Below are 26,529 nucleotides of genomic sequence, written 5' to 3'. Positions count from 1 at the left end.
CCCTTCCTCCTGCTCGGGATACGTCACCCGCCCCTGCGCAGCCTCGTCCCCCATGCCCGGGGCGGCCAGCCCTGCCTGGGGGGCAGCTCTGCCGCCAAAGGCCTCTCTCCATCGGGAAGCCCTCACGGTGCGGCCTGAATGCTCCCTTCCTGATCGCAGCCTCCTGGTCCCAGTAACACCAGGACACGGCCCGCATGGAGCCCCCCAGAGTCCCCAGAAGCGAGAGAAAGCTCAGTATGCCCATTCCACAGCTATGCAAAGTCAGTAATATTATACCCGCTTCGCAGCCCTAGAAAGGCTGTATTATGATGCCCATTTCACAGCTACGGAACGTCAATATTGTGATACCCGTTTCATAGGTATGGAAAGTCAATATTACCATGCCCATTTCACGGCAACAGAAAGTCAGTATTACGATGCCTTCCCGAGGCCACCGCCAATCCTGTCTCCCAGCAAAAACACCCCAGCAGGCCCTGGACGCTGGCTGCCTGGCCTGGGGCAAAGCAGCAACCCCGAGGTCGGCAGGCAGACGGGAAGGCATGGCCCTACCTGGCGGGGATGGCACTGATGGGCTTCTTATAGATGGTGATGAGCTTGTCCAGGACGACCAGGGCGGTGGTGAAGACGCGGTAGGAGTGCAGGAAGGTGTTGAGGAAGTCGATGCTCAGGAACCGCAGGTCTGTGAGCCGCTCCAGGAGCCGCTCCACACTGGCGTAGCGGATCTGCAGGACCTTGCAAGAGTTCATCGTTTTGCTGAACCGGATGTCCACGTCATCGCAGTACAAGCTGGTGTCGGACCTGCAAGGGAAACGCGGTCTGCGGGGCCGGCCGCTATGTGCTGTCTGGGCTGGGGGATCTCACCTGATCGGACTCGAGGCCCCCTCGGAAAACACCAGCTCATTTTTGGAAAATAACAGGGTAGCTTTTCCATTGCAAAGAACCCGGAAAGCCTGCAGCAGGGCCGAAGGGTTTTGACACCCGGGGTTCTTATCTGAAATGGCTGGATTTACCGTGCGAGTCATGTCTGCACACCTAACAGCGTGTGACACCCCACAGCACCCCGGAAAGGATCAAGGCACCCCAGGGTCCGTGGATCCCCGGTCGAGAAGTGCCGAGCTGGGCAGATGGACGTCACTGGCGCACGGAGCAGAGGCAGGTTGTCCAGGCCAGTCACCTCCAGGCTTTGGCTCTCATACTTAAAGCAGGGAGCAAGAGCCGTCCCTGAGGATGGGGCTGGAGCAGTGCCCCGGAGGGGAGGGGAATGCGTACGTGCGGGGCAGACGGAGAGCGGGTGCAGAGAGCTCTCGGAGATGGGGAAGCCAGCGCTGCAACCGGGACCTCAGAGAGGAGGTGCAAGGCCACAGGCAGGTAACAGGGAAGCAGGAATTTCTCCTGGGGGTCCGAGTGCATGCACCTGCCCTGGGGAAGGCAGCACAGCCCCCCTGGCCCAGGCCCGTGGCTGTGGGGAGAGCAGAGCCGGTGACCTGCTGGGTCTCAGCTTGCAGCCACATGGGTGGGGCGGCTGCAGGGAGGCAGGGGGCCAAGGCTCAGGAGAAAAAGAGATTGGACTCATGCTTGGAGGAAAGGGGCATCAGAAGCTATTGAGCATGGGACTGAGGGGCACAGCTCCCTCAGCCTTGAATGCTGGAGGCTGCAAATGGGAGAGGAACAGGAGAAAACCCTGGTCATGCCCTGTTTGCTCTCCCTTCCAGCCTCCGCTCTTTGCCGCCGTGCAATGCAGGAGCCTGGATGTGGCAGGTCCTATGTTCTTATGAGAGTGAAACGGGGCTCACGTGCATGCCCCTCTCAGACACAACGGGGCTGCCAGGCAGTGCGCTGCGGGCTGGGGAGAAGGCAGTGCATGTGTCCTGCGAGGCCTGGGCCTCCTGAACCTCCTCCATCCTGCCGCCCTCCCTAGTGGAGGTGCACATTAGCCATCATGCCACGCATCGCGGATGCTGGCCGGCCGGCCTGCCTTCACGACCCCGGCATGGTCCCCACTGCCAGAACAGCTCCGGGCCCCTGCTCCATCCAGGGGCTCAAAACAAGCGGCAGCTCCTCCAGCGCAGGGAGCAGCTGCTCCAGCCCCGAAGCAACGTGGCCGGTCTCTGGGGTGTCTTTGCAGACTTGCCCGACAGCCACTGATGCGGGAGGTTTGTGGTGAGCCATGATTACCAGCAGATTAGGCTTAATGGGTTTAATGTCGTCTGCAGATTATGCAGGCTGAGCTCCTGCTGGCTCCGGGCAGACACGGCGCTCAGCCAGGGAAAGAGCATCCACGCGCTGGCGTCGCGGGGAGCTCTGCGGGTGAAGGGACGGCGCCCGCACGGCCCCTGTCCCCGAGAGGAAGGAGCTTACTTGATCATCTGGGGGACGGTGACCTTGGAGTTCTCCTCGAAGGCGTTCATCATGAGGCCGTTGCACCGGATGTTATCCACGCACTGAAAAACACGCACAGACCGGGAGAGAAGGGTCTCGCTGAGGTTACCTGCCAGGGGCCGCCCGAGATGAGACACAGTTGCTGCAAACTCGGTTACGGGGTGCCCGCGAGTGCCCCCTCAGCCGGGCTCTAGTGCAGATGCTACGGGAGCTGCGTGGACGGGCAGCTCTCCTGATGCAGGATTTGGCACATTGAGCCTGGAGCTGTTATGGAGGACGCGGACAAACCCCGAGCATCTCGGGGCTGGGGTTCGGAAGGGCTCCCTCCCAGCTCAGCTCTTCTCCCAGGGTGACTCTCATCCCAGATGAGCCCTTTAGACACTACATGCAGCATAGCACACGTCGGCATCTCCCACCCATTGCAATAGCCAAGCCCCTCTCGCCATGTGGCCACACCACAAATCTCAATCTGGAAGCGACAACAAAAAGGGCTAATGTTAAAAGATGCCCTCAGCGAAGCCCACGGGGCTCTTTCTGGCCAAAAGGTGGCTGAGAACTGATGCACAAGCAGCTTCCATTCAAGGCACTTTCCTGCCCCCCCTCCAGAAACACATCATGCCTTGCCTGTCACCGCGGGGGACAAACCCCGGTCCCCCAGGCTGGCGGAGCCATTTCCGCGATGCACAATGAGCGTACCATGAGTGCGATCTGCAGCCACGGGCGCAAGCGGACAAAGAGATCCTGCGAGGTGCGTGTGAGCTTGGGCACCCAACATCAAGCGTCTGAATCTGGACCCAAGCAAAGGGCACTGGACGCTGAACCTCGGGGTGACCCCAAACTCATGGGGCCAGGTGCACGGCTCCTTGCCGGGTCTCACCTGGCTGATGTCGCTGGTCCAGGCAGCCTTCTCCTGCCTGGAGGAGGCCACGAGGATGACGGTGAAAGACGGCGAGTCCTTGGGCTCCACCACAATTTTGAAGTCTAGGTGGTCGATGTCTTGCCCCGATGCTTTCGCTTTGGCGTGGACAAGAAAACACAGAGTGCTCACTGACACGACCTGGCCCTGCACTTCGGCTATCTCTGCTCCCTTCCCAGCCCTGAAAGAGGACATCTCCAGCCCCAAAGCTCGTTGGGCATCTGGTCAAGAGGTGCCGTCAGTCCCAAGCAAACTTGGGTTTGTGCACATCTCGCACACGGTCGCGGCTACGACATGGGCAGCAGAGTGAGCCTGGAGGATTTTACGCTGCAGGGCAATTGGCAGGACTAGGAGAAACCCCATTTGCATTTTGTGTCTGGTTTGGCAGGGGGGCACAAAGGGTTGCGTGTGCCGGGATGCCCGTTCGGGTCCCACGTGCCTGACTCGGTGCTCAGGGTGCTCTCCCGTGCGGTGTACAACGCTGCCCTGGCAGGAGCTATTCTGCCCGCCCGTGGGCCGAGGTTTCCCACCTACCCCCAGGCAGCTGCCCCACATTTCCAGACCGCACGGCTATTTACCAGCTGGGCAAAGCCGGGCTCTACGTGCAGCTGGGCTGAACCCAGAGTCTCTCTGGGGGAGAAATGGGGCTGGCTGGTGTGAGCTTTCAGGACATGATGGAGAAGGGCAGGGAGGGCAGGATTCAGCCCCAGAACCCTTGTTTCCACAGGGCAATTTTTAATGGGGATGAAAGAGAGCAGCCCTCACAATACAGCTGCCATGAGAGCAGCCTCACTGCAGCACATGCAACGTCTGCCCGGGGAAGGTGGCATTTGCCCAGCTGCTTTGGTCCCGCTGAATAACATCCCCGATGATCCCCGCAGGTGGAGCACGGCGTGCAAAAGGCCACGCACAGCTTGAATCCACTCTGCCAGCTCTTCTGCCCTTCATAGTCCAGGCCCCAGGGATTCATTGCAGAGCGCTCCTGCAAAGCTCTCAGGACCTGCCCTGAGTTGGCAAAAGCTACCGGGGTTCGGACCCCAAGAGAGGTGGGAACTGAGAGCCAGGGAGCAGGTCAGTAACCCTTCCCCTCTATGCCCAGCCTTGCTCTGGCTTTGGGCAGTGAGAACCGGCCATCAGAGACACCAGCCAGGCACCGGGCCCACGTCCAATCTCCTTCTCCTGCAGGCACTCACGGCTCCTGCACGGGGGGACAGGTCCTGAAGGGGCTTCTCCAGACCCTCCATGCTGAGACGTTAGTGCAAGCCCAGCCCACGTAAAATGCACCACTTCCACTGCAAACGCCCAAATGGCTTCACTATCTGCAGCCCAACAGGCCACCTCCACTGGCTTCCCGTCTGGAGAGTGGAGAGCAAAGTCCCACCACAGACAGCAGGCCCGAGAGGGTGGCACCGCCAAAAGGAATGGCTGGTAGCAGTGGTTTCCAAGGGACAGGGACAGGGGTGGATCCGGGGGGCACATGGTGCAGTCACACCCCTCTTGGCTTCCTGCTCCATCCAAACTCCAAAACCAACTGCCTGGGAGAGGCTGTGGCATTTCTATTCAGGCAGTTTCATTATCAGCTCCCTGATTCCTGCTAATCTCTCTTCACTCCACAGGCGTTAACGACCCTCTCACCTTTTTAAACGTCTTGATGTTCCACTATTGAAGCTATCTTTTCTTCTGCGAGGCCGCGGCCTCTCAGCCACTTCTGGGCCCGTCTCTCTCCTGTCTCACAGCCCTGCCAACTGTTCTCAGCTCTACCCAAGAGGTATGGCCATAATCACTCGGGTGTAGAAACAACTGACAGTGGAGTATTGGAGGCCCTGTCTAGACACTCAAAGAGGCTAGATTTTGTTTTGTGAATCAGAATGCAACGTAGATTTAACTATACCAATGGCAGGACAAACAACACAATATCCTTTGCCTATTTTTTGCCTGTTGTGCTGTGTTTCTTTAAACTGTATGTATAGTCTCGTGCACGTTCCAATAGCTGTTTTTGGCTTTTGCTTTCATCTTAACCCAAATAACATAGCACTGGCCCTCTACCATAATAGCAAAGCTTCTCGTTGCTCTTTAACTGGAGAGAAATGCGTTGTGCTGCGGGTAATGATGAGCTGCACCATCTGCACCCCACTTTCTCAAACCCTAGATCCACCGGGGGTTAATACCTACTTTCCTCATCTGTGCTCTCTTGCTCCTCAACCAAGGTGCAGTCAATGAGCGAGATCACGCCGTTCTGAAAGAGAGAAGCAACAGGCACCCGAGGGAGATGTGAGAAATGGGCACAGGCGCACACACGCCTCCGTTCTCTCCACTGAAACCCCTTGGGGCTCGGCAGGAGGGAGATGGATGGGCTCCCTGTCCTTTTGCTATATTAGCCATGTTGAACCAGATAGAAACAGCGAGATCCCAGGGCGAGCAATTGTGCATGCGTTTAAGAGTCTACAAGGGCCTTCTCTACTGAAAAGCAACGATCCTATTGAGACCCTGTTAACAAATCACCACCCATCCCCTTGATGACGCGTTTCATGTTTTGACGGGTAGAAATGCATAATGAGACATTAGGAAACTGCCATTTTCCCCATACAACTGAACAAGCAAGTTGTTTATAAATGATTGAAGATGAGCGGCAAATTGAACTCCCCCAAATTTCATCGTCGCGATCAACCCCTCTTTGCCATGGACTCATTCTTTCAAACCAGTAATTTCATGCCAGTAATGAACAATTTCTCTAAGATTTGCGCTCAATTAACTGCAAAACATCCACAGACAGAAGTGAGAGGCTGGGGAACGGATTGGAGGTGTTATGTACAAATTTAGGTTCTAATTAACGTTTCCCACTGAATAGATTGTCAATATTATTGCAGCAAACCATAGGTAACTTCTTTTGCAATTTCTCTCTCGTCTTAGCGCGTGACTCAGATCAGCTCATCAGCGACTGGGCATCACATGAAAGATGCTGAACTCGTCTCGAGCATTGCATTTAAATACACGGGGCAAATCTCCAGTTATGTCTGGGAACCCGGGGACCTCACAAACTCCAGATATCAGCAAGAGAGCCGGGCAATTATTTTTAGTGTTGGCTAAACCGATGGCTGGTTTGGGACTTTCAGGAGGTCACCCTTTCCCTCGGGGGGCCTGGCTTCTGGCTCTACCAGCACACAGCCAATTGGTACTTGGACCAAATTCAGTGATTCACTTTAGCCAAAAAAAAGAATAATTACAAAGTGTTAAAAGTATTTCCAGCTTCTTCAGAATGAAATTTTTCACTGCAAAAATGCTGGGGCGTTGTGTCTGGACACATCCAAATGTGTCTGGACGTGGCGTCTGGACGCATTGGAAATATCCAAATGCAACATTTGGGACACGTGTGAACCCTTCTGGGTTCGAAATAGCATTTTTGTTCAAAAATTGACCTGGAATAAAGAAGGAAAAGGGGCTATAAGAAGGCTTCAGTAACTCAAAGATGAAAGGAAGGGTTTTGTTTTGTGTTGAACACAACATTTCTGGTTGACACAAAGCAGTTTCCCGTGGTCTTCATCTCACTGAATGGAGGGGGGGGGTTCCCCAATTTTTCCATTTGGCCACTGAGCTGAAAAGTCTGCTGTTGGACTAGCAAGGCATGGCAGATACTGTGCCCACAGGACATCCCGTGTGCCGAGTCCACGTGGCCTTTGCTCTCGGTCCACAGCATGATGCAGCGGAGACTGCCGGCTGACCGGGACGTGGCTGCGGGGGCTTCACTGGAAACCTGCCGTCCTTCCACCGACGTCCCACGTGGGCCTCTTCCCACCTCTGTCAACTCCGGTTTGGGGCTTGCTGGAGCTACAGGTCTCCAGACCGAAATCTCAGTCCCCACCCCAGGCGCACAGCTGCTTGCTCGTCTTCCAGACCTAGCGGGAACCCTCCACGCGCAAACCCGACGCAGGCGCAAGGAGCGACGGGTTCGAAAGCTCCCCAGCCCACCCACTCCAACATGGCCGAGGCCACCGCTGGGCTGTCCCTTAAACCGTAGCTTGCAGCAGGGCAGCACCGAGGGAGCCCCCCAAGCGCTGCGGCCCAGGGCAGCTCGGGGCGTGGGTGGGAGGACGCACCTTGGTTAGATGCAGTTTTCCACCCGAGCCCCTGGTGCAGATGATCAGGTGCTTGGAGAAGAGGAAGCACTGCCTCTCGCCCTCCTTCCTCAGGGACAGGGAGCCCAGCCGCCCCCGCGTGATCTTGCCCTTCTCCGACATCGGCACTTGGATGAGGGAGCCTGCGGAGGGGACAGGACCCGTGACTACCCCGTGGCGTCTCATCCCGCCCGGGGAGCTGACTCGGTCACGTGCCACGCGTGTCAGGCAGGCCGCAGCAGTGCCCCTTCCCCTCAGATACCACTCCTTGACCCTGCACCTTGCCAAGGAGGTGACGGTGGGTGAGGCGAGTCCCGCGCTGCTGTGCTAATGGGGGGGGGGACTCTCTCCATCTGCCCCCGCTCCCAGTCACTGCTGCTTGGTGCAGGTTTCTCCCACCTCCCTCCTTTGCTTGGGCAGGGATGCAGCCGAGGGGGTCTTGTTAGGATGCCCTGGGTCCCACTGCAAACCGCAGACAGCTGCTGCTTGCACAGAGCAGGGGTGGTGGGGAGAAGCAGCAGGGGATGGAGGGGGGTGCCCGGGGGGGGACTCCTGGGAGCCCAGAGCCCACCTACCGGGTCTGGGAAAGGCAGGGGCCTGCCCAATGTGCACGGGAGGAGATTGAGGGGAACGAGGTCTGGAGGCCGTACCTTGCCTGACAAAGGTCTGGCTGGTGTCCAGGAGAATCTCGCACCCTTCGATAATCATCCTCTCGATCGCCAGGTTCTTCCGGATGTTTTCTGTCTCGCTCACCTCGTCATGCATGATCCTAGAGCAGGGGAAGAGAGCATGGGAGACTGGAGGCGACTTCCACGGCCCTGCCTGAGACTGCAGCAGGGTTGCTTTTCACGTCTCCGGCAGCTGCAAGCGGTACAGTTACGATGAAAGAAAGCCAAGGGATAGCAGCCCACCCCACAGCCCGACACACGCCCTGGAGCACACGACACTTGGCTTGGGCTTGCTCCGCGGTGACCTATCTAAGATCGCATCCTCCAGGGCAGGATCCAGGGGCTGGGGGACAGGACTGGTGAGGAGAGGCTGGGGGAACTGGGCTGATCGAGTCTGCAGAGGAGAAGACTTTCCCAGCCTAGAGCAAGCCAGGGTGTGCAGAGGGTAGTGTGAGCCCAAGGTCTTGGACCCCCTCCTCCCTCCCCGCACCCTGGGTAGCACAGACAGCGCTCCAGGACAGAGGGCACCCGGCAGCACCGTTCCCCCACCAGAGCCACAGTTAGACGGCCAGCGGCGATGCAACCCGCATGCAGATTGCAGCCATTGCCTCGAGGGCCAGAGGCCGGTGCCGCTCTGGATATCACCTGCTCTGACGCTCCTTAGCTTTCCTGGTATTGCACCGCAACGCGTCTGCACTGTCCCACCACGGCACACAGGCTTTCCGTGCTCTCTGGCCATCAGCAGAGCAAGACCTGCCCAGCACTGGAGGACTCCCAACCCCTTCCTCTGAAGAAGAGACCTGCACGTCAGCTGTTCTGACCTGGAAAGCTCTTCCAGCTTGGACTTGGCGTAGTCCAGGCTGTTCCTCTCCACGTGCTCGTGAGGCGTGTGTGCCAGCAGCTCGTGCAGCGTCAGGATGTACCTGGGGATCTGAGCAGAAACCAAGGCATGAGGGAGATGAGAGGCATGGGCAGGAGGGGCTCCAAGGTACCCCGGGCTGGGTCAGCAAGACACCAGCAGCTCCAGGCCCTTTGCACAGCTCCTTGGAGCTGCCCGTGCTAAACCCTCCAGCCTGCAGCAGGCCCCACAGAGCTGCCTCTGCCCCAGATGCACCCCAGAGTCCTGCACCATGCACCACCTGGTACTGCCCCCCTAGCCAGGAGCAATCACAGCTGGGCCAGGCCCCCAGCCCCTGGCACACAGGACAAAGTACCAGTGCTTAACTGGTGAACGACACCTGCCCTTGGCCCTGACTCAGGTGCTGGCTTGGAGGCTCCTTGTCCTCTTCTGGCCTCTGACAGGAGGCACGAGGCTTCCAGCTGGGGTCTTCCCCACCACCCACTGAGGGAGGTGACATGCCCCTGCCAAACCCTGGTCCAGGGCTTCAGCGCTTTTGCAGCTAAAGGGACTTTGCTGCCTTGGCTCAAGGCTCCAGATGCCCAGGGCTGTGCCAGCTGAGCTCCCCTTGCCATGTCATTCTCCCATAAGAAATTCTTCTGGGAGTGATTTAACTCAGGTTATTTTTCTCCTGGAGCAGCCATTTTTATTCCAGGAGAAAAAAAAGCCTGAACATCTGTACACTTGGGGATTCTCCTGGGAGAGCCACAGCTCTGGAGGTCTGGATGAGGCCTTAGGACCCCCAACAGCCCATCTGGGCCCTACAGGGAGAAGGCAGCAGGACCCTGGCATGGGGTAGCATGGGGCTCTCCCCACTGGCTGGCGGCTGGGTGGAAGCTTCCAGCCCCGGCGTCTCGGGGAGCTGAGGGCACTGGGTGCTCGCGCAGGAGAAGGCAGGCCCTGCCCGGCTCTGCAGAGGTGCAAGGCGAGTGCCACACACCTGGAACATGGGGTAAGTGAGGAAGGTCTCAAGCGTGCGCTCCTCGCAGTCGGGCTTGGCCTCGTAGTGCTTGAGCAGCTTGTCGAAGTCGCGGTTCTGCTTGCAGTGTGCCAGGATCTGCAGGCTGTACTGGTGGTTGCGCACAAACTCCTGGTAGATGTTCAGCATGGGCAGCAGGATGTCAAACAGGTCGGCTGTGGTGGGGACAGGCCGTCAGGGCAGTGTCATGCACCACTTTTCTACTCCTGGCCAGGCTGGCCCTGAGACCTGTGCTGGCTTCAACCCTGGGTGGTTTGGGGTTGGATAACCAGGGCTCTGCCTAACCAGGCACATCTCTGCCAGGTCAACCTGAGCACTCTGCAGGCATTTGCAAAGAGCTGAGTACTCAGGCTCTGTCAGCCCCATTCTTGCAGTCCATGGCACGGTCCCAGTCCCCAGAGCCGGCTGAGACCCCATGAGGCACCAGAGAGCTCCCTGCTGGCACCAAACCGAGAGCAGGATTCTGCTGTTTCCACAAGCCTGGGGCAGGAGGAAACAAGCAGCAGGGAGAAGCAAAGGGCCTTTGCTTTCCTTTCTTGTTTAAGAGAAAGCAGAACTCTCCCTCACCACGCAGCTGCGGCATGCACCAGGGCAGCACATGCAAAAAGGCCAGGAGCCAGTCAATGCTCTTTAGTAGCCAAAGGCTTTTCTGTAGACAAAAGAGCAGCTCCAGGGAGCTCGCCCCTTCATGTAGCTGCCTTGCAAAACCCCGAGCCCGGCCATCAGAGCGCAGAACCACTTCATTCCCTGTTCTCCTGAGGATCTCCTGCCTTTGGGAACAAAACAGGCTGGTGCCTTGCACAGCAGCCAGCAGCAATGTGCCACAGAGAGGTGCCTGGCATCTACACGGCTGGAGAGAACAACCATTGACGGTCTTGGGAGGAAGGGGCTCAGCAAGAGAGCAGGGGATAAATGCAATAAGGTCACACAGGGACTCACCCAGCACGAGTGTCGGCCAGCTGGAGATCCTCGCTTTCAGGCCTTGGTAGAAGATCTGGTGCAGGAACATGATGGTTTCACTGGGAAAGAAACCCAGAGTCAAGAGGCTGCGTCATGCCCTGCTCATTGCGCTGGGGAGAGGGCAGCTGGCACACAAGGAGGGGAGTGGAAGGGAACACCTCTGGGCATGGCCAGGGGACAAGCTCATGGGACAAAGCAGCTCAAGCCACCGGCCAGCGAGACAGATGGGCTGCCAGGATCACTATCTGAGGAGCAAGACCGAGCACTACCGAGGCATCCTCTTTGGCACAGGAAGGAGCAGGGCACCCCTACAAGCCCTTGCAGGCCCTGCGCTTCTAGGAAGACAGGGTTGAAGATGCCACCCTGCTCATACCCACTGCCACCCTCCGGCTGGCACGGGACCCAATGAGGCAGTAATGAGCTCCATCTCAGGGGTTTATTTTGGCTTAAGCCCCCACCCAGAAACCCAGAGAAATCCATCTCCCCATGCAAACAAACCTCCCCACTCGCCAGCAATAGGCAACACAAGGGGGTTTCCTGACAGGGGGAAGGAAAAGAGGACATCCCACAGCTTTAGGAAATCTTTCACGACCTGTCGCACCCCACTTCAGCCACTAGTGGTTTATCGCAGTCAGCACGTTCAGAGATCTGGTGCCAGACAGGTGAATTTGGCAGCCGGTGGGGCCAGTGCAGCTGCTCCGGGACCTGCCTCTCCCCGCCAGGCTTAGGGCCAGGACGACACAGAGCTACTACCGCAGTAGGGAGAAGCTGGTGCCCTGGGGCGCTAGTCCTCCCATGCGGGTATGTGGAGCAGTGGTTCCAGGCAACGCTCCTCCCGGTGCCCCCATCATGTCCCAGCTCAGACTGGTGCAGCAGGGCTTGGTGGAGGGTACAGGCAGGGAACCCCGCCAGGGACTCTCCTCTGCCCCCCCCATGCAGAAACCCAGCATGCAGTGCCAATGGCAAGACTTGCAGGGTATGCACCTCCCTTTGCAATGGGCAGGGGTCCAGAGGAACTCCCTTGGAAAGGACCCATTTCTGGAGCACCTTGTTGCTGCTCCCAGCCTCAGGTCTGGTGGAACAGGGGCCAGAGAGCAGCTCGGCATCCCAGATGCCTTCTGTCCCTGCCCAGCTCTGCAAACCCCTCATTTCTCCCCATTGCTGCCCCGGGATAATCCCACAGCAGCCGGTTCTGAGTGGTCCTTGGCAAGGCAGACCCAACTGTCCTTGACTAACCCTGGCCTTGGTGCCTGGCCATAAGATCCAGTATTAGCTTCACTGGTACCTTGCCACCTGCGGCACTGGACTTGGTGAGGTCTGTACGTCCCTGCAGCTGATGGCACGGGGGCCCCAGCTTGGCTGTAAGCAGTGGAGCAAGTGTTTCCCCACCTCCTGCTGTCCCCGACACCTGCAGAGTGGAGGTCAGACCAGGCAGATCCAAGGAGCCTCCATCCTGTGGCCAGCAAGGCCAGAGCTGGACTCCCAAGCCTGGACACTCCTCATCCCCTGGCTGCCGGCAGGATGCTGGTGGCATTGCACTGGCTTCCTCCTCCGCCTCGCCCAGGAGATTGATGTCTCCTGCCAGGCCACGTCGTTCATCTCCTTTCTTGACAACGAGGTACAGTCTCCATTTAATTTGCAGCTGCTGATAAATGACTGTCACCACCCCCATGCCAGGCCCAGCTGCTGCCTGCTCCGACCTATTGTTCACAGCATGCTTGGGACATCTCTGATTATTTCAGTCACCCCTGGTATTGCACACAGTTTCCATCCACCTGAGCCCCCCACCCCGGGGCTAGGCAGGATGCATGGGGGCTTCTCTCAGGGTATCTTCCTACCCATTTTCTGGGCCACATGGGCCAAGCAGGAGCCAGCTGGATCAGATGGACCAAGGGTTCAGCAAAGCCCTTACACAGAATTCAGGCCCCTGCCACACTTTACATATATTATGCAACTAGCTGGTTAAGCATGCAATATATTTAGATGTGCAAAATAAGATTGGCCATGTGTGCAAAGTAATGACAGAGCCATAAAAATGGCCATCCAGCTACAAAAAGCCAATCAGTTACAGAGTGGATGCATCTACACATGCCAATTTAAGGCACATTATTCATTTTTAAGGTGCATTAAAGGCACCAGGAGGCAATATTTTACAGTTAGGGTGGCCATAATCTGGAATCAACTTCCCAGGGAAGTGGTCCCCGCCCCTACCTTGGGCGCTTGGATGGTCACCTGTCTGGGGTCTTGTTAACCCACCATTCATTCCTGCCTGTGGCAGGGGGTCAGGCTAGATGATCTCACCAGGTCCCTTCTGACCCTAGCTACTATGAAACTATGAAACACATGTGCACCCTTAAAGTGCCTTAAAAATGGCTATTTTAAACTATATGTGCCTAAATTTGTTATCTGCAAAAGCAGGTATCGAATTTAGGTGCATATAGCTAAAACGCCTTAATGCATGAGTAGATGCATGAAAGCACATTAACTCAGTGTATGTCAACCAACTTGAGAATAACTTGAGTCCCAAGCTTTTGCTCCTAACTAACTTTCATCCGATGTTCCTAACTTTAGTTCCAAGCTTTTGTTCCTAACCAACTTTAGTCTCTAACTAACTTTAGTCCCAAGTCAGTCTGCACACCATGTTAATGCGCCTTAGTGTGTGCATGTGTAGATGTGCATCTAAATTGCCTTAATACTCATTAGGCAAATGTGAATTAAGTTTAGGCGCACGTAAAAGTACATGTAGACACACACGTGCAGTTAGTGCTTGAAAATGTGCAACAACTCGATAGCTGGTTTCTATCCAGGTTTAATCTGCATGTGTGGCAGGTCCTTCAGATTTGGGCTAGGCATGGCCTAGGGGCAATGACTTCCCACTCCTCTATGCTTGCTGCTGGTTTTGAAGCTGGTAAAAGAACCGGGACTGGTAGGAACATACCAGAGGCCAGTGGATGTCAGTCTGCATGGCAGCGCCTGTGGATATCAGGCCCCACCAGCTCAAGTCCTCCCTTCACACGGGGGAAGCAGTGCCGTGTGCTCCCTCCATGCACACAACCCGCTGCACACACCACAGCGGGTGCACAACAACAGAAGCCAAGACTAAGCATGTGTTACAGCTCCTTTGAGGAGACCCCAAAACACACCCTCTTTTCTACGCCCTCCATTTCAGTGTTTCTTTGGCATAGCAGGCTTGTGGCCACAGGCTCAACTGAAGCCCTCCCTTGGTCCCTCACCTGCCACACCTTGTCTAGCGCAGAGGATATCCGGAGGGAAGATGGCCCAAAGCAAAGCTTGAGGTGTGACGTGTCTCAGCATCTGAGACATTCAGAGGTTGAGGACCAAGCTGCCACTGCTGCCTGCATCACTAATGGGCCCAAACCCATGCACCAGGGTCCAAGCAGGTCTGGAGGTCCAGGCTGGTCTTCTGCAGTTGGGGCCCCATCTCTGCCCTTCCAGTCTTCCTGGACCACAGCAGCAGAAATAGGCTATGTTTTACTGGTTTCCAACATATTAGGAGGCATGTCCCACAGAGAACACCATGCTCAGTGCTTTCAGGGCTAGGGAGGGTACGACGTGCCCCTCGGCACCCTGCCAGCATCAGCGGAGCGGTGAGGCGCTTCAGAGGCAGTGACAGACCCATGTCATGCTGGGGTCCAGCAGTGCTAGGCGAGCATCCCATGGGACCCTGACACAGGAGCAGAGAGTTGAGGCCACACTGAGCACATCTGGACAATGCTACTTGATGCTACTCCCACGGACAGATAGGCGATGGGAGTCCACCGGGAACCCTCACAGGATGGGACTGGAAACAGTGCCTTCCTGCACTCCAGCAGCCTGGGGGAGCAATGTACCCTGGGGTGTCCTGTCGGAGGGGTCCAGCTTGGAGAAGCGTCACTCCTACCCACAGCTCTCGTGCCTGGCCGCCTGGGGTGACATGCTGGGCACTGCTTCAGCTGCCCCAGGCTTTGTGTCCTCAGCTGGAGTCATGGAGGCAGCAGCTCCACTCTCTTGTCCAAACTCTGGGTAGAAGCATTGCCAGCAGACCAAGGGAAGTGATTCCTCCTCTCTATTCAGCACTGGGGAGGCCACATCTGGAGTCCGGTGTCCAGCTGTGGGCCCCCCACTACAGAAAGGATGTGGACAAGTTGGAGGGAGTCCAGCGGAGGGCAACAAAAATGGTTGTGGGGCTGGGGGACAGGACTGGCAAGGAGAGGCTGAGGGAACTGGGATGATTCAATCTGGTATCCCATGATCACCTCTTGGCGAAACTGCCCAGTTGTGGCCTTGGCTCCACCACGATCCGCTGGCTGGGAAATTGGCTTCGTGGTCGGACCCAGAGGGTTGTGATTGATGGCAGTCACTCATCGTGGTGCCCTGTGACCAGTGGGGTCCCTCAAGGCTCTGTCCTGGGACCCATCCTGTTCAACATCTTCATTAACGATGTGGACACTGGAGTCGGGAGTGGACTGGCCAAGTTCGCCGATGACACCAAACTTTGGGGCAAAGCATCCATGCCAGAAGATAGGCGGGTGATCCAGGCTGACCTGGACAAGCTCAGCAAATGGGCAGACAAGAACCTCACGGTGTTTAACACCGAAAAATGCAAGGTTCTCCACCTTGGGAGGAAAAACCTGCAGCATCCTTATAGGCTCGGCAGTGCTACGTTGGATAGCACTACAGAAGAAAGAGACTTGGGGGTCATCATTGACCACAAGATGAACATGAGCCTCCAATGCGATGCTGCGGCTAGTAAAGCGACCAAAACCCTGGCTTGCATCCATAGATGCTTCTCAAGCAAATCCCAGGACGTCATTCTCCCCTCGTACTCGGCCTTGGTGAGGCCGCAGCTGGAGTACTGCGTCCAGTTTTGGGCTCCACAATTCAAAAAGGATGTGGAGAAGCTTGAGAGAGTCCAGAGGAGAGCCACGCGCATGATCAGAGGTCAGGAAAACAGACCTTACGATGACAGGCTGAGAGCCATGGGGCTCTTTAGCCTGGAAAAGCGCAGGCTCAGGGGTGATCTGATGGCCACCTATAAGTTTATCAGGGGTGACCACCAGGATCTGGGGGAACGTCTGTTCACCAGAGCGCCCCAAGGGATGACGAGGTCGAACGGTCACAAACTCCTGCAAGACCGTTTCAGGCTGGACATAAGGAAGAATTTCTTTACTGTCCGAGCCCCCAAGGTCTGGAACAGTCTGCCAGTGGAGGTGGTTCAAGCACCTACATTGAACACCTTCAAGAGTAAATTGGATGCTTATCTTGCTGGGATCCTATGACCCCAGCTGACTTCCTGCCCTTTGGGCAGGGGGCTGGACTCGATGATCTCCCGAGGTCCCTTCCAGCCCGAACGTCTATGAAATCTATGATTTAGTCTGGAGAAGAGAAGACCGAGGGGGATTGAATAGCAGCCGTCACCTCCCTGCCGAGGGGCTGCAAAGAGGAGGGAGCTGGGCTGGTCTCAGTGGGGGCAGATGGCAGGACAAGGAGCAATGGGCTCAAGCTGCAGCAAGGAAAGCTGAAGTTGGATATTAGGAAAAACTTTTTCATGAGGAGGGTGGTGAAGCACTGGAACAGGCTCCCCAGGGAGGTGGTGCAGTCTCCATCCTTGGAGGTGTTTAAGACCTGGGTAGACAAAGCCTTGGCTGGGATGATGTTGGTGGGGCTGGTCCTGCTTGGAGCAGGGGGTTGGACTAGATGTGACCTCCTGAGGTCATTTTCTATGATTCTACGAAATTTCCCCGTGTTGCTGCCTCCATGGCCCCTGGGCGCGTGTGGATTTGCTGCGGGGGCAGGCAGGGTTAATGCTCTCCCCACTGGAAGCCAGAGGCCTGTCCTCACTGCAAGCAAGGCTGGGATGTGGCTAGATAGGGAGTGTCCCTGGAGCCCTGGCCAGGTTGGTAGAAGAGCCAGAGCTGCCCAAAAAGGAGGAGACCTGAGGTGAGAGAGACATGGAGGGAGTGCTGGTACAGGCAACCAGTCGCCGTGCTAGTCCAAGGCAACTGGCTCATCCCCTGGATGCACCCCCCCCGCACAAGCCCATGGAGGATTTACATAAATAAAATGGGCTAGGAAATACACAGGGGCATCCTCCTCGATTTTGGGCAGAACGCAAGGACTTGGGGAGGGAGGAAGGCAGGAGACATGCTGGGGCCTGGGCTCAGCTTTTCTTGGGCTCAGCTGCTCCCTGCAACCCACGAGCCAGAGCACCCCCCCATCGGCTGCCTGCGACACCCCCCGTCCGGACGCTCTCCGGACACGGCACGTGCAACACATCCCCGCGGCTGCAGCGCTTGTGTCTGCCAGGACGGGGGGGGCTCAGCCCCACGGAGCAGCCTCGTGTCCCCGGGCGCGGCAGGGCAGACCTCCAAGCCATCCCATGCGCATTCCCGGGACAGCGCTCACCTGTTCAGGAAGATGCTGCTGACGTCGTCGTGCGTGATGGGCGGCTTCTTGGAGCTGGCCGCCATGCGGAGCGGGCGCAGGAAGTTGTTGACGAGGATGTGCAGCTGCTGGACGTACTCGGCCTCGGCCTCCAGCATGCTGAACACGACCTGGTTCCTCTTCCTCATGCTGTCGGCGTGCGGCGAGCGGATGTAGTCCTGGATGATCGTCTTCCACTTCCTCCTGCACAACCAGCCGCGCAGGAAGCTCTGGACCTTCGAACACATGAACGAGCTCGTTACAGGGCTGGCATAATGACCTGGGCAGGCGCAAGGACCCCAAAGCTCCTCAATTAACAGCTCAGTTCAAGGCCCCTTCTTACAGCCAGCAACATCCTAATTTCTTCTTTGACAAAGATGAATGCCAGTCTCCCTCGCAGATGAAGGGAGGCGGCGCTCATTCTTGACCTGGCCCTTGCAGAGGCACAGCAGAGCAGCCTTTGTTGTTAGCAGGACCACAAGGGCGTGGGAATACCCAGCCTGCTTAGTGCCTAAACCTGCCTAGCCGTTCACCAAGGGACGGGTGAACCAGGAGGTGCCCATGCCAGGATGCACGCACGTAGCATAGTACACACAAGGCACAAGTACCTCGGCTGCAAAAAAAGCTTTCGCATCTTGTGTGTATGATGAGCGCTATCTATATCGCATCTAAATCTGTACTCAGCCCTGGCTATACATAGATCCATGCACCCACCCCCACACACCGACATACACACAAACGCACCGCGATCTACCCCTCGAGAAGCAGCAGGAGCTCGCCACGTGCGTGGCAAAGCTTCGGCGCCAGGTCTCCAGGCAGGGGACCTGCCCCGGTTGGCCTGACAACTACAAGGCATCACGTCCTCACCCAGCACAGGTAAAGCAGGGGCTGGATTAGGGTGGAAGTGGCTAATTTGCATCTGAGCCGGCATGACCAGCCTCATGCGGTGCCCTTGCCAAGCACAGAAGTGGTGCCTGATGAAGGTGTGCATGCAGTAATGATTTCCAAGGCAGCTGTGCACATCTCCCAGCAGGAGTTCATCAAGTTCATGCAGCTCAAGCTGCCCTACCCGTTCAACACCCACATGGTGATTCTCAACCAGGGTGCCCCAGCACCCAGGGGTGCCTAGATAGCCTTGCAAGGGTGCCACACAAGGTGTACACACCCAACGGTGCAAGAAAACCCCAGAGATTCCAAGTACGATTCATCGTGTTAAAAACCACTCCAGCCTGGTGCGGTCTGCCCGATTTCTTTCCAGCAGGAGAATGACTCTATTGTTTTTCCCTAGTCAAAAAACTAATGAAAACCAAGAGCTGGCTTTTCCCGAGGGGTGTTTCCAGTTTAGCGAAAGGTGCTTCGAGTCAACCAAGGTTGAGATGCCCTGCACTAGCAAGTAGCAAGGAACATGCCTCCTTCCAGGAAAATCCTCATATTGTGCCTCTGAAGGGAGTTAGCCCCTGGGGAAAGCACCCAGGCATGACTATATACCTGGCTTTAATAAGGGTACATAATTTATGGGGAGGACCAACCTTTTTAATTTTCTTGATATCGCTGTCGTCGTCGTTGGGCGCGTTGGTCTGAATGGACTGGATGCGCTCGTTGTCTTTGAGCAAGGAGGCGATCTGCAAACACACGGAAACAAGCTGAGCCTGCGAGACAGGACATGGTCAGCAAGGCATCTCAGAGCCGCGAGCAAGCTCTGTCCCCTCTGCACTTTGTGCCATTCCCAGGGACAGGATTTTGCCGTAGGTGAATCCCCCGGTAGCCCGATTCTGCCCCCACACGAGGCTCAGACCCTGTCCCGACTCCCACTTCAGCTGAGAGCAACGTCTGGTTCTGTTGCTATGGAGGAAGCACTAAGGAAGCGTATGAAAAGTATCGCAACCATAAACACGAAACAGTTTTCCCTCCTACAGCGTATTTGGAAAGTTGGCTGGACGCACTTCATCGGCGTTATCGAACAGATGGGAAACAGGGATTAACAATTCTGCACTAGAAACGCTGCCAGATGCATGCAAAAGGCGGGGGAGACCCGCACCTCATGGACTAACTATACACCAGAGATGCACAAGCTTTCGTAAGCACGCGCCCGCTGCATCGGGTGCCACGGCGCATCCCTGCATGGACTCTGATGAAGTGGCCGGTGCTTCTGAAAGCTAATGCACCTCTGATTTAGTTAGTCTCTACCCGCGTCCCACCTTCAAGCTGACACAAGCAACTACTGCCAGTTTCTGCGGATAAGCTCGAGATAAGGAGACACGGCCCAGAGAAAGCCTCGTGCTGCAGGAAGGGTGGGGAAATCTGCAGAAAAATCCCGCTGCTTTCGTTCGGCCACTTGCAAAAAGGGGCAAGTTTTCACATATTCACGGTTTGTCGTGAAAACGGGTATTGAGCCGGGTGGGTTTTGATTCAACATATTTCCTGCCCTTTTCCTTTTTGTCACAGAAAAGGGGGCAGCAAGGGGGAGAGAAAAGGCCGGGGCGACCATGCAGTCATGAGAAAACAAAGCTGAAAAACACTTTATATTTTTCACGTAGTTGCAAAACAATCACAAATTAAAATCTAAATCAAGAGTGCTCATGACACTGTCCAGTTTTGGAAAAAGTCCTTTTTTTAGAGTTTTTCCCAAGGACGGTTTCGAATATCTGGGATTTGAGAACTTGTTGGCAGGGGGAAAAATGAAGACACACCGGGCTGTCTGGGCTCGGCAACACCGGGAGGGAGAGGAGGTGTCGGAGCACGAGGAAGGGGGCTGAAGTCGAAGTTCCCTCTCCCAGGCGCACAGCCGGGGAAGCAGCTGCTGGGTGGGACATATTTTCTTATTCCTATGAAGACACCTGAGATCCCCCCAGCTTGTCCTGGCCGCACTCGGAATAAAGTTGAAATCTCAAAACTTTTCGTGAACTTGACAGGCAGACCTAATTAGCAGGGTCAGATAAAGCAGTTTGTTCCAATAATTTAGGCAGGTTTTGTTCCGACGTCCAGACTTCTCGGTGAACTATTTACAAATAAGAACGTCGTCGACCTTGGGAGCAACGGGCCCCGCGCGCAAGCGCAGGGCGCCAAGACGAGAGGCTGCCAACTCCAAAGCGAGTTGGGACAATTGTCCGACCTGCCCCCCAGCAGGTCCTGCCCGAAAGGAGAGGAAAGGCTACGCGGAGACCCCCGACAGCTCTTCAGCAGCAAAACCGCGCAGCCCGGGCCCGTCTGCAGACAAAATCCATCCCCACCCAGCGCCTCTCGAACAGGAAAGATCTCCCCGCCGTTGAACCCCATTCCCGGAGACACCGGTGCGTCACCGTTCACAGCTCAGTCAAGAGCGGGGCTTTTCTTCCCCTGGAGAACTTGAAACCGAGCTCCCCGCTCCCGAATGCAGATCAAACACCACCGCCACTTTTGACCGTTTCCTCCCGAACGCCGTCCAGCCCCCGCAGACGGGTGCAGGCCCTCGGCTGCCCAGGAGCCTCCGATGCGGAGCACAGATCAGACCCGCCCGTTGCCACCTTTCGCTCGTTAACCAAGCGCCACTGTCCCGGCTGGTTTCACTCGGGAAAGCCCAGGAGCGTGACCTTAATGCTAAACCTGTGCTTAAATCTCATTAAAATCATGGATTTGAGTGCACTGCAGTGCCAGGAGCAATGCACGGCAGCAGGGAGCAGGAGGCTTCTCTGAATCAAGACTCCCTTGCCTGATTCTGCAGGGTCTTGCGGATGCTTTCCTATTCTCAGAGGGTTTGGGGCTCAGCCCCCCGTGCAGGATTGGGCCTGGGGAGCATGCTTCCCCCAAGGCCAGCCCGGGCAACGACAGGCCCCAGGAGTGTCTCCAGAAATAGCAGCCGTCTCTCTTGGAAGCAGGCCTCCCTGCCCCTGCCAGCATCGTCCCGGGGCGAGCTGCAGGATGACACGATTCATTAACGACCGGGGTGTATCATACAGCACATTAAAAACCAAAGAGAGTTATTTCAGATTCCCAATCAGCTCCTGGCTGGAAACTGCTTCTTCTCGGTGCTGCAGAGCTAGGTTTAAAGCCTCTGACGGATAAATATTCAGCACGGCAGAGGGCTGGATTGGGGGGGGGGTCTTTTTTTTAAATCAGGTGAGCAAAATTTGCACATTAAAGTAGAAGCTGATGATCGGATCAGTACTTCAAAAGGACGTGGAGGAGAAAACAACACAAGGTGCAATCCCATGCAGGCCAGCCCAGCCATGTGCTAATTACCGATGGCACTTTGCCAGCTTTTAAATTATCAACTATGCATTTTAACCCATAATCCTTTGGCTGAAGTCAAGGTGTGTGTGCAACTCCCATCTTCCCCTCGATGCCAGCAGCTAGCACAGATGCCCTAATCCCAAGGCGTGGAAAGTTTGAGCCCGCTTATCAAAAGCGAGTTAATTGGGTCAGACCAGACCTGCCTTCCCGCAGATGCGATGGGTCAACGTCAATGGGCCACTTGGTGCCACGAGTCCTCCCAGCTTGTTTAAATTCAACGCACACCGGTGGGAGGAAGGGGAGACTAGGCCCTAAAACCTGCTTCAGGGCCAGCTGGGCCGGGGGTATTTTCGCGGCGTGCCGGGGGCGCCTCTGCAGGTCATTCCCTGTCGCCGTCTGGGCCGTGCGCTCTCCGGGAAGTGGAGCTGGTGCAGGTTCAGGAGACTGGCCCCGATCCCTGTGGATCGCAGGGATGCTGCAGCACGATGGATCCACGTGCATGCATCCGCACATGCGTGTTGTGAGGAGCCCTACTCCGAGCCCTCTGCCCGGCGGTTGGATGAACGCCCCTGCACGTGGAGGTCACCCCGGGAGCCAGGGAGGCTGCAACGAGGGTCCAGCGATTCCTAATGCAGACCCAGACACGCGCTGGGCTGCCTCGGCCGGTCAGCAACAGCCCAAAGACAGGCAGCTTGGCCGAGCAGGGCTCACCCATGCGCTGCCTGGCAGGAGCGTCCAAATCCAGGCTGTTCCCCTCGGCCCTTCAGAGATGAGCTTGCACTGCAGTGTCCAGCCAGCCGGCCCTGCACGGGGCGCGCACACTCCTGGCCAGTCCTGCAGAGCCCAGGGCACTGGCTCTTCACTAGTAGCGGTACCTTTGTTCACCTATGGGGGCAAATGCACTGCTTCTGCTTCAGGACAAGGTCAGGATGCGGCCTGCTCAGCTTGGGGGGCAGCTCCTGGACCTGTTGTCCAGGGCAGCTTGGGCTTGGACTGATAGGAACGGAGGCTGCAGAGGAATCCCTGTTCATGGGGTGCGTGCTGGCGCACGGGCGTGCGGAGGTCTCTGCGATCAGTCACCGTTCAAATCAGAGAATCACAGACTCATAGACGCCAAGGGCCGGAGGGGACCTCAGGAGGGCACATCTAGTGCAACCCCTGCTCCAAGCAGGACCAGCCCCACCAACATCATCCCAGCCAAGGCTTTGTCCAGCCAGCTCTTAAACACCTCCAAGGATGAAGCTGCCACCACCTCCCTGGGCAGCCTGCTCCAGTGCTTCACCACCCTCCTCGTGAAAAAGTTTTTCCTAATATCCAACCTCAACTTCCCTTGCTGCAGCTGGAGCCCATTGCTCCTTGTCCTGTCGTCTGCCCCCACTAAGACCAGCTTCTTTGCAGCCCCTCGGCAGGGAGGTGGAGGCTGCTATTCAATCCCCCTCGGTCTTCTCTTCTGCAGACTAAATCAGCCCGGGTCCCTCGGCCTCTTCTCACCAGTCCTGTCCCCCAGCCCCACAACCATCTTCGTTGCCAATTCTCGTTGCCATTGTGTCCACATCCTTTCTGTAGTGGGGGCCCACAGCTGGACACCGGACTCCAGATGCGGCCTCCCCGGTGCTGAATAGAGGGGCAGCATCACTGCCCTCGACCTCCTACCGAAGCAGGCCAGGATGCCATTCGCCTCCTTGGCACCGAGGGCACACTGCTGGCTCCTGTTCAGCTCCTTGCCCAGCCTGTCACCCCCCGCCTGCCCCGGTGCAGGGGATCGCTCCCGCCTCACTGCAGGACTTTGCACTCGTCCTTGTTGAACCTCAAGAGATTTCTTTTGGACCAATTGTTGAGGTCATGCTGAATCCTAGCCCTGTTATCCTCTGCATCTCTACTGCTCGCCCAGCGTGGTGTTATCTGCAGACTTGCTGAGGGCGTGCTGCATCCCATTTTCCAGGTTGCTGATGAAGACACTGAACAAAACCAGCCCCAGGACCGACCCCTGGGACACGCCGCTTGATACCAGCTGCCAACTAGACACTGAGCCATTGATCACTACTCTCTGAGCCCGATGCTCCAGCCAGTTTTCTATCCACCGCGCAGTGCATTCATCCAGCCCAGACTTACCAAATGTCAGAGGTAAAAATGGGGGTCCCTGATAAGGAGGGTCTGGGCCAACCTCCAGCTCCTAGAGCAGCCAACGCCTACAGCCAGGAGCATCGCGACTGGAGCGGACCGGGAATCTTCCGTGAAATGTCTTCTCGTTGGAAAACGCCAGTTCATCGAAACTTCCCGCTCTGGTGGGAAAGGGGCCCCATCTGCACAACCTGCTTCCGCTGAGAAACGTTACCATACTCACTCGAGTCCAAGACGACCCTGAATTTAAGATGACCCCCCATCATTTGATGCTAGACATGGAAAACATCCACATTTGTTATCATTTTTCATGTCTGTAGTTTATTTATTGAGGGTTGCTTTACATTCATCCCCTCCACAGCTGCACCAGTGGGTGGGGTGGTGGGAGGCAATTGGCCCCACCCCTCCCCACTTCTACTCAAATCCAAGGTGGGGGGTTTTCCACCCACCCATGTTAAATAAGGGGGGAAAACCCTCCTCTCTGGTCCCAGTAAATAGAGTGTTCTCCCTATGCTGAAAGAGGTTTTAAAACCACAATAAAGCAGCTGAAACCATTCTGAGACTGAAGCACCGAGAAGCAAAAGCACGAGTCCCCCCACCCCAGATCATCAGTTCGTGAGAATTTCTCAGGTTTTGACTTCTCGTCCACGCAGTGACCGGCTCCCCGCTCCTCTTCAGGTACCTCGCATGCAAGCCCACCTCCACGTGCAAGCTCACCTCTGCATACAAGCCCACCTCCGCACACCTTTGCACAGGGTAGGGAGGCACGCTGCCTGCCACTGGAGCCATGGCCTTAAAAAGCTACGAAAAGCAGCCCTGGATCGTGATGCAGGACGCACCAATCTCCTCAACACCCTCTTAGCTCCTGGCACGACGGCCGCTGGAGTCGCACATCCCGCCCAGATGAAACCCGCCCGCGCACTTAGACATTTCAAAGGGCAGGCAGATACAGGAAGGACAGCACACGCCTCTCCTTGCTCGTCGCCCCGAGCCTTTTCTAGGAAGGGAGGCATATCAATGCAGGGCATAACTCACTAACTAAATAAATGCATTTGGGATTTGGTCTAGGTTCTTGCTGTGGTTTTTCCCCTTCTAGCATCATTTTCCATCTTGGTCTTTTGCCTGTTTTAATCCCTATAACAAGGGGGTCGAGTTCATCCCAATGGATGAGCAGCGTGGGACTGGCCCACGGACCAGATCGGACCCACCGGCTCTCCCCCCAGCCCCCACACGTGGCTCTTGCCCCCGCCGGTCCAGGACCGACCTGGCACACGGTGTGCGCCGCACTGGCAGGGCAGGTCTCAGGCGAGGTGTGGGTCCTGGATCTGCCCATCCTGCCCCCCAGGCAGCACCAGGGGCCAGATGATGGGCTGGATCCAGCGCACAGGCCGCATCTTTGACACCCCTCCTGTATCATAGACTCATGAGGGTTGAAGGGACCTCAGGAGTCGCATCTAGTACAACGCCCTGCTCCAAGCAGGACCAGTCCCAGCTACAGCATCCCAGCCAAGGAGGCCTGAAAACCCTTTTTATTGCTGTTGAGACCCCGTTACTTAGCAATTACCAAGATGAATACCAAGATGATGCCTGAAGTCACCACTATCCTGCTGTCAGGGTGACGCCGCCCCGAGAGAAAGGTTTCCAGCACGGCTCTCTCTTTAAACCCAGCAGCTAATGTGTAGCAAAGTGACAAGTTCAGCTAAAGTGCTCGTTTGCATTAATTGTCCTGAATGCAATGAGGTTCCCAGAGCGATCGCGGTCTGCGTTCACTAACGAGGTCCCTCCCCATCCCACTTCCAGGCTCTTCCCTCCTCATTTTCTTTCTCCGGCTTCTTCACTCCTTTCTCAGCCTCCCTTCACCTGCCGCCCACCAGCCGCCCAGCTTTACTTTCAGCTGCAAAAAAACCTCCTCTTGCACTCGAGTAAATATTGAATCTATAGGGAAAGAGACTTTAAAAACACTTAAAACACTGTGACAAAAAAAAAAAAATCAGTCTAGATGAGGCTGAGTCCTGATGCTGGCCAGGCTGGGGGGCAGCAGTGTCAGGCCTGACGCAGCGGCATGGGGTCCCGGGCCGGATCCTAGCACGTCGGGCCCAGCCTGTGAGCGCAGCGTGGGTGGAGGACATGCCGGGCCCAGGCCTGGCAGGGGGCCCAATCCGGCCCACGGACCAGCCCACGCCCTTCCTCCGGCCTGCGGGGCCAAGAGCTTGAGCAGCACTCGGGCGGCGGGAGCCAGGAGCCCGAGCCCCCGCGACGCGTCGGCCGTGGCTTCGGTGCCACGTGCGCAGTGGCAGCTCTTCGCAGCGGCGGGAGGAGCCCGTCTCGCCGTTCCCGCGCGTGCGCCCCGAGCCGCCCAGACCGGCAGCCAGCACCCGAGCAGGAAGAGCAGGCTTACACCCGGCTGCGCTGGCGTAAAGCCTGGCCCCGGGCCGGGGAGGGGCTCCGTGGCATCTTGCCTTCACGCCAGCGGGAGCGAGAGGATCGTGACCCCCGGGGACCCGCGGGGCTGACGCCACCCGGCGCAGTCGGGGCGAGGGCTCGTTACCTCAGATTTCAGGCGCTCGATTTCGATTTCCCCATCTTCAATCTGTTGTCTAAGTTGCTTGGCAACGGTTTTCTCCGTTTCCACAATCTGAAGCAAATGGAGGTACTTCTGCATTAAAGCTTCATGCTCTGTAGCAAGATTCCTATAACTGTCATATAGACACAGCCATTAAAACCCGGCCTCCCCGCCGGCCTCCCTCACCCGCTCCAGCTGTGCTCCCTCGGCTCTGCCCCGCGCCTCTGCGTGCAAGCCCCAGCCGGCCCCCGGCACGGCCGAGACGCCCAGGCCGCGACCGTCCTGCCGGCAAAGCCACGCC

The 26,529-nt window shown here is 56.8% G+C and overlaps 1 protein-coding gene across 2 annotated transcripts in view; it reads right to left on the bottom strand.

Moving 5' to 3' along the window:
- The window catches only part of RASGRF1 (Ras protein specific guanine nucleotide releasing factor 1), a 69,796-nt gene that overhangs the window by 23,060 nt on the left and 20,207 nt on the right, over positions 1-26,529 (bottom strand). For both annotated transcript variants that reach the window (XM_090029580.1, XM_090029582.1), the window contains exons 3-14: positions 26,214-26,361; positions 18,865-18,957; positions 17,318-17,571; positions 10,892-10,971; positions 9,914-10,107; positions 8,897-9,006; positions 8,058-8,176; positions 7,390-7,550; positions 5,468-5,531; positions 3,257-3,393; positions 2,359-2,441; positions 550-798 (exon numbers count right to left, since the gene is read on the bottom strand). In XM_090029580.1, the coding sequence (XP_089885706.1) occupies positions 550-798; positions 2,359-2,441; positions 3,257-3,393; positions 5,468-5,531; positions 7,390-7,550; positions 8,058-8,176; positions 8,897-9,006; positions 9,914-10,107; positions 10,892-10,971; positions 17,318-17,571; positions 18,865-18,957; positions 26,214-26,361 (1,692 nt within the window). The remainder of the gene's footprint in view (positions 1-549; positions 799-2,358; positions 2,442-3,256; positions 3,394-5,467; positions 5,532-7,389; positions 7,551-8,057; positions 8,177-8,896; positions 9,007-9,913; positions 10,108-10,891; positions 10,972-17,317; positions 17,572-18,864; positions 18,958-26,213; positions 26,362-26,529) is intronic.

This window comes from Crocodylus siamensis, chromosome 15 (assembly GCF_052110815.1).
Source record: "Crocodylus siamensis isolate JL-2025a chromosome 15, ASM5211081v1, whole genome shotgun sequence".
Classification (NCBI taxonomy): domain Eukaryota; kingdom Metazoa; phylum Chordata; order Crocodylia; family Crocodylidae; genus Crocodylus; species Crocodylus siamensis.
This window is presented reverse-complemented; position numbering and strand designations above follow the sequence as displayed.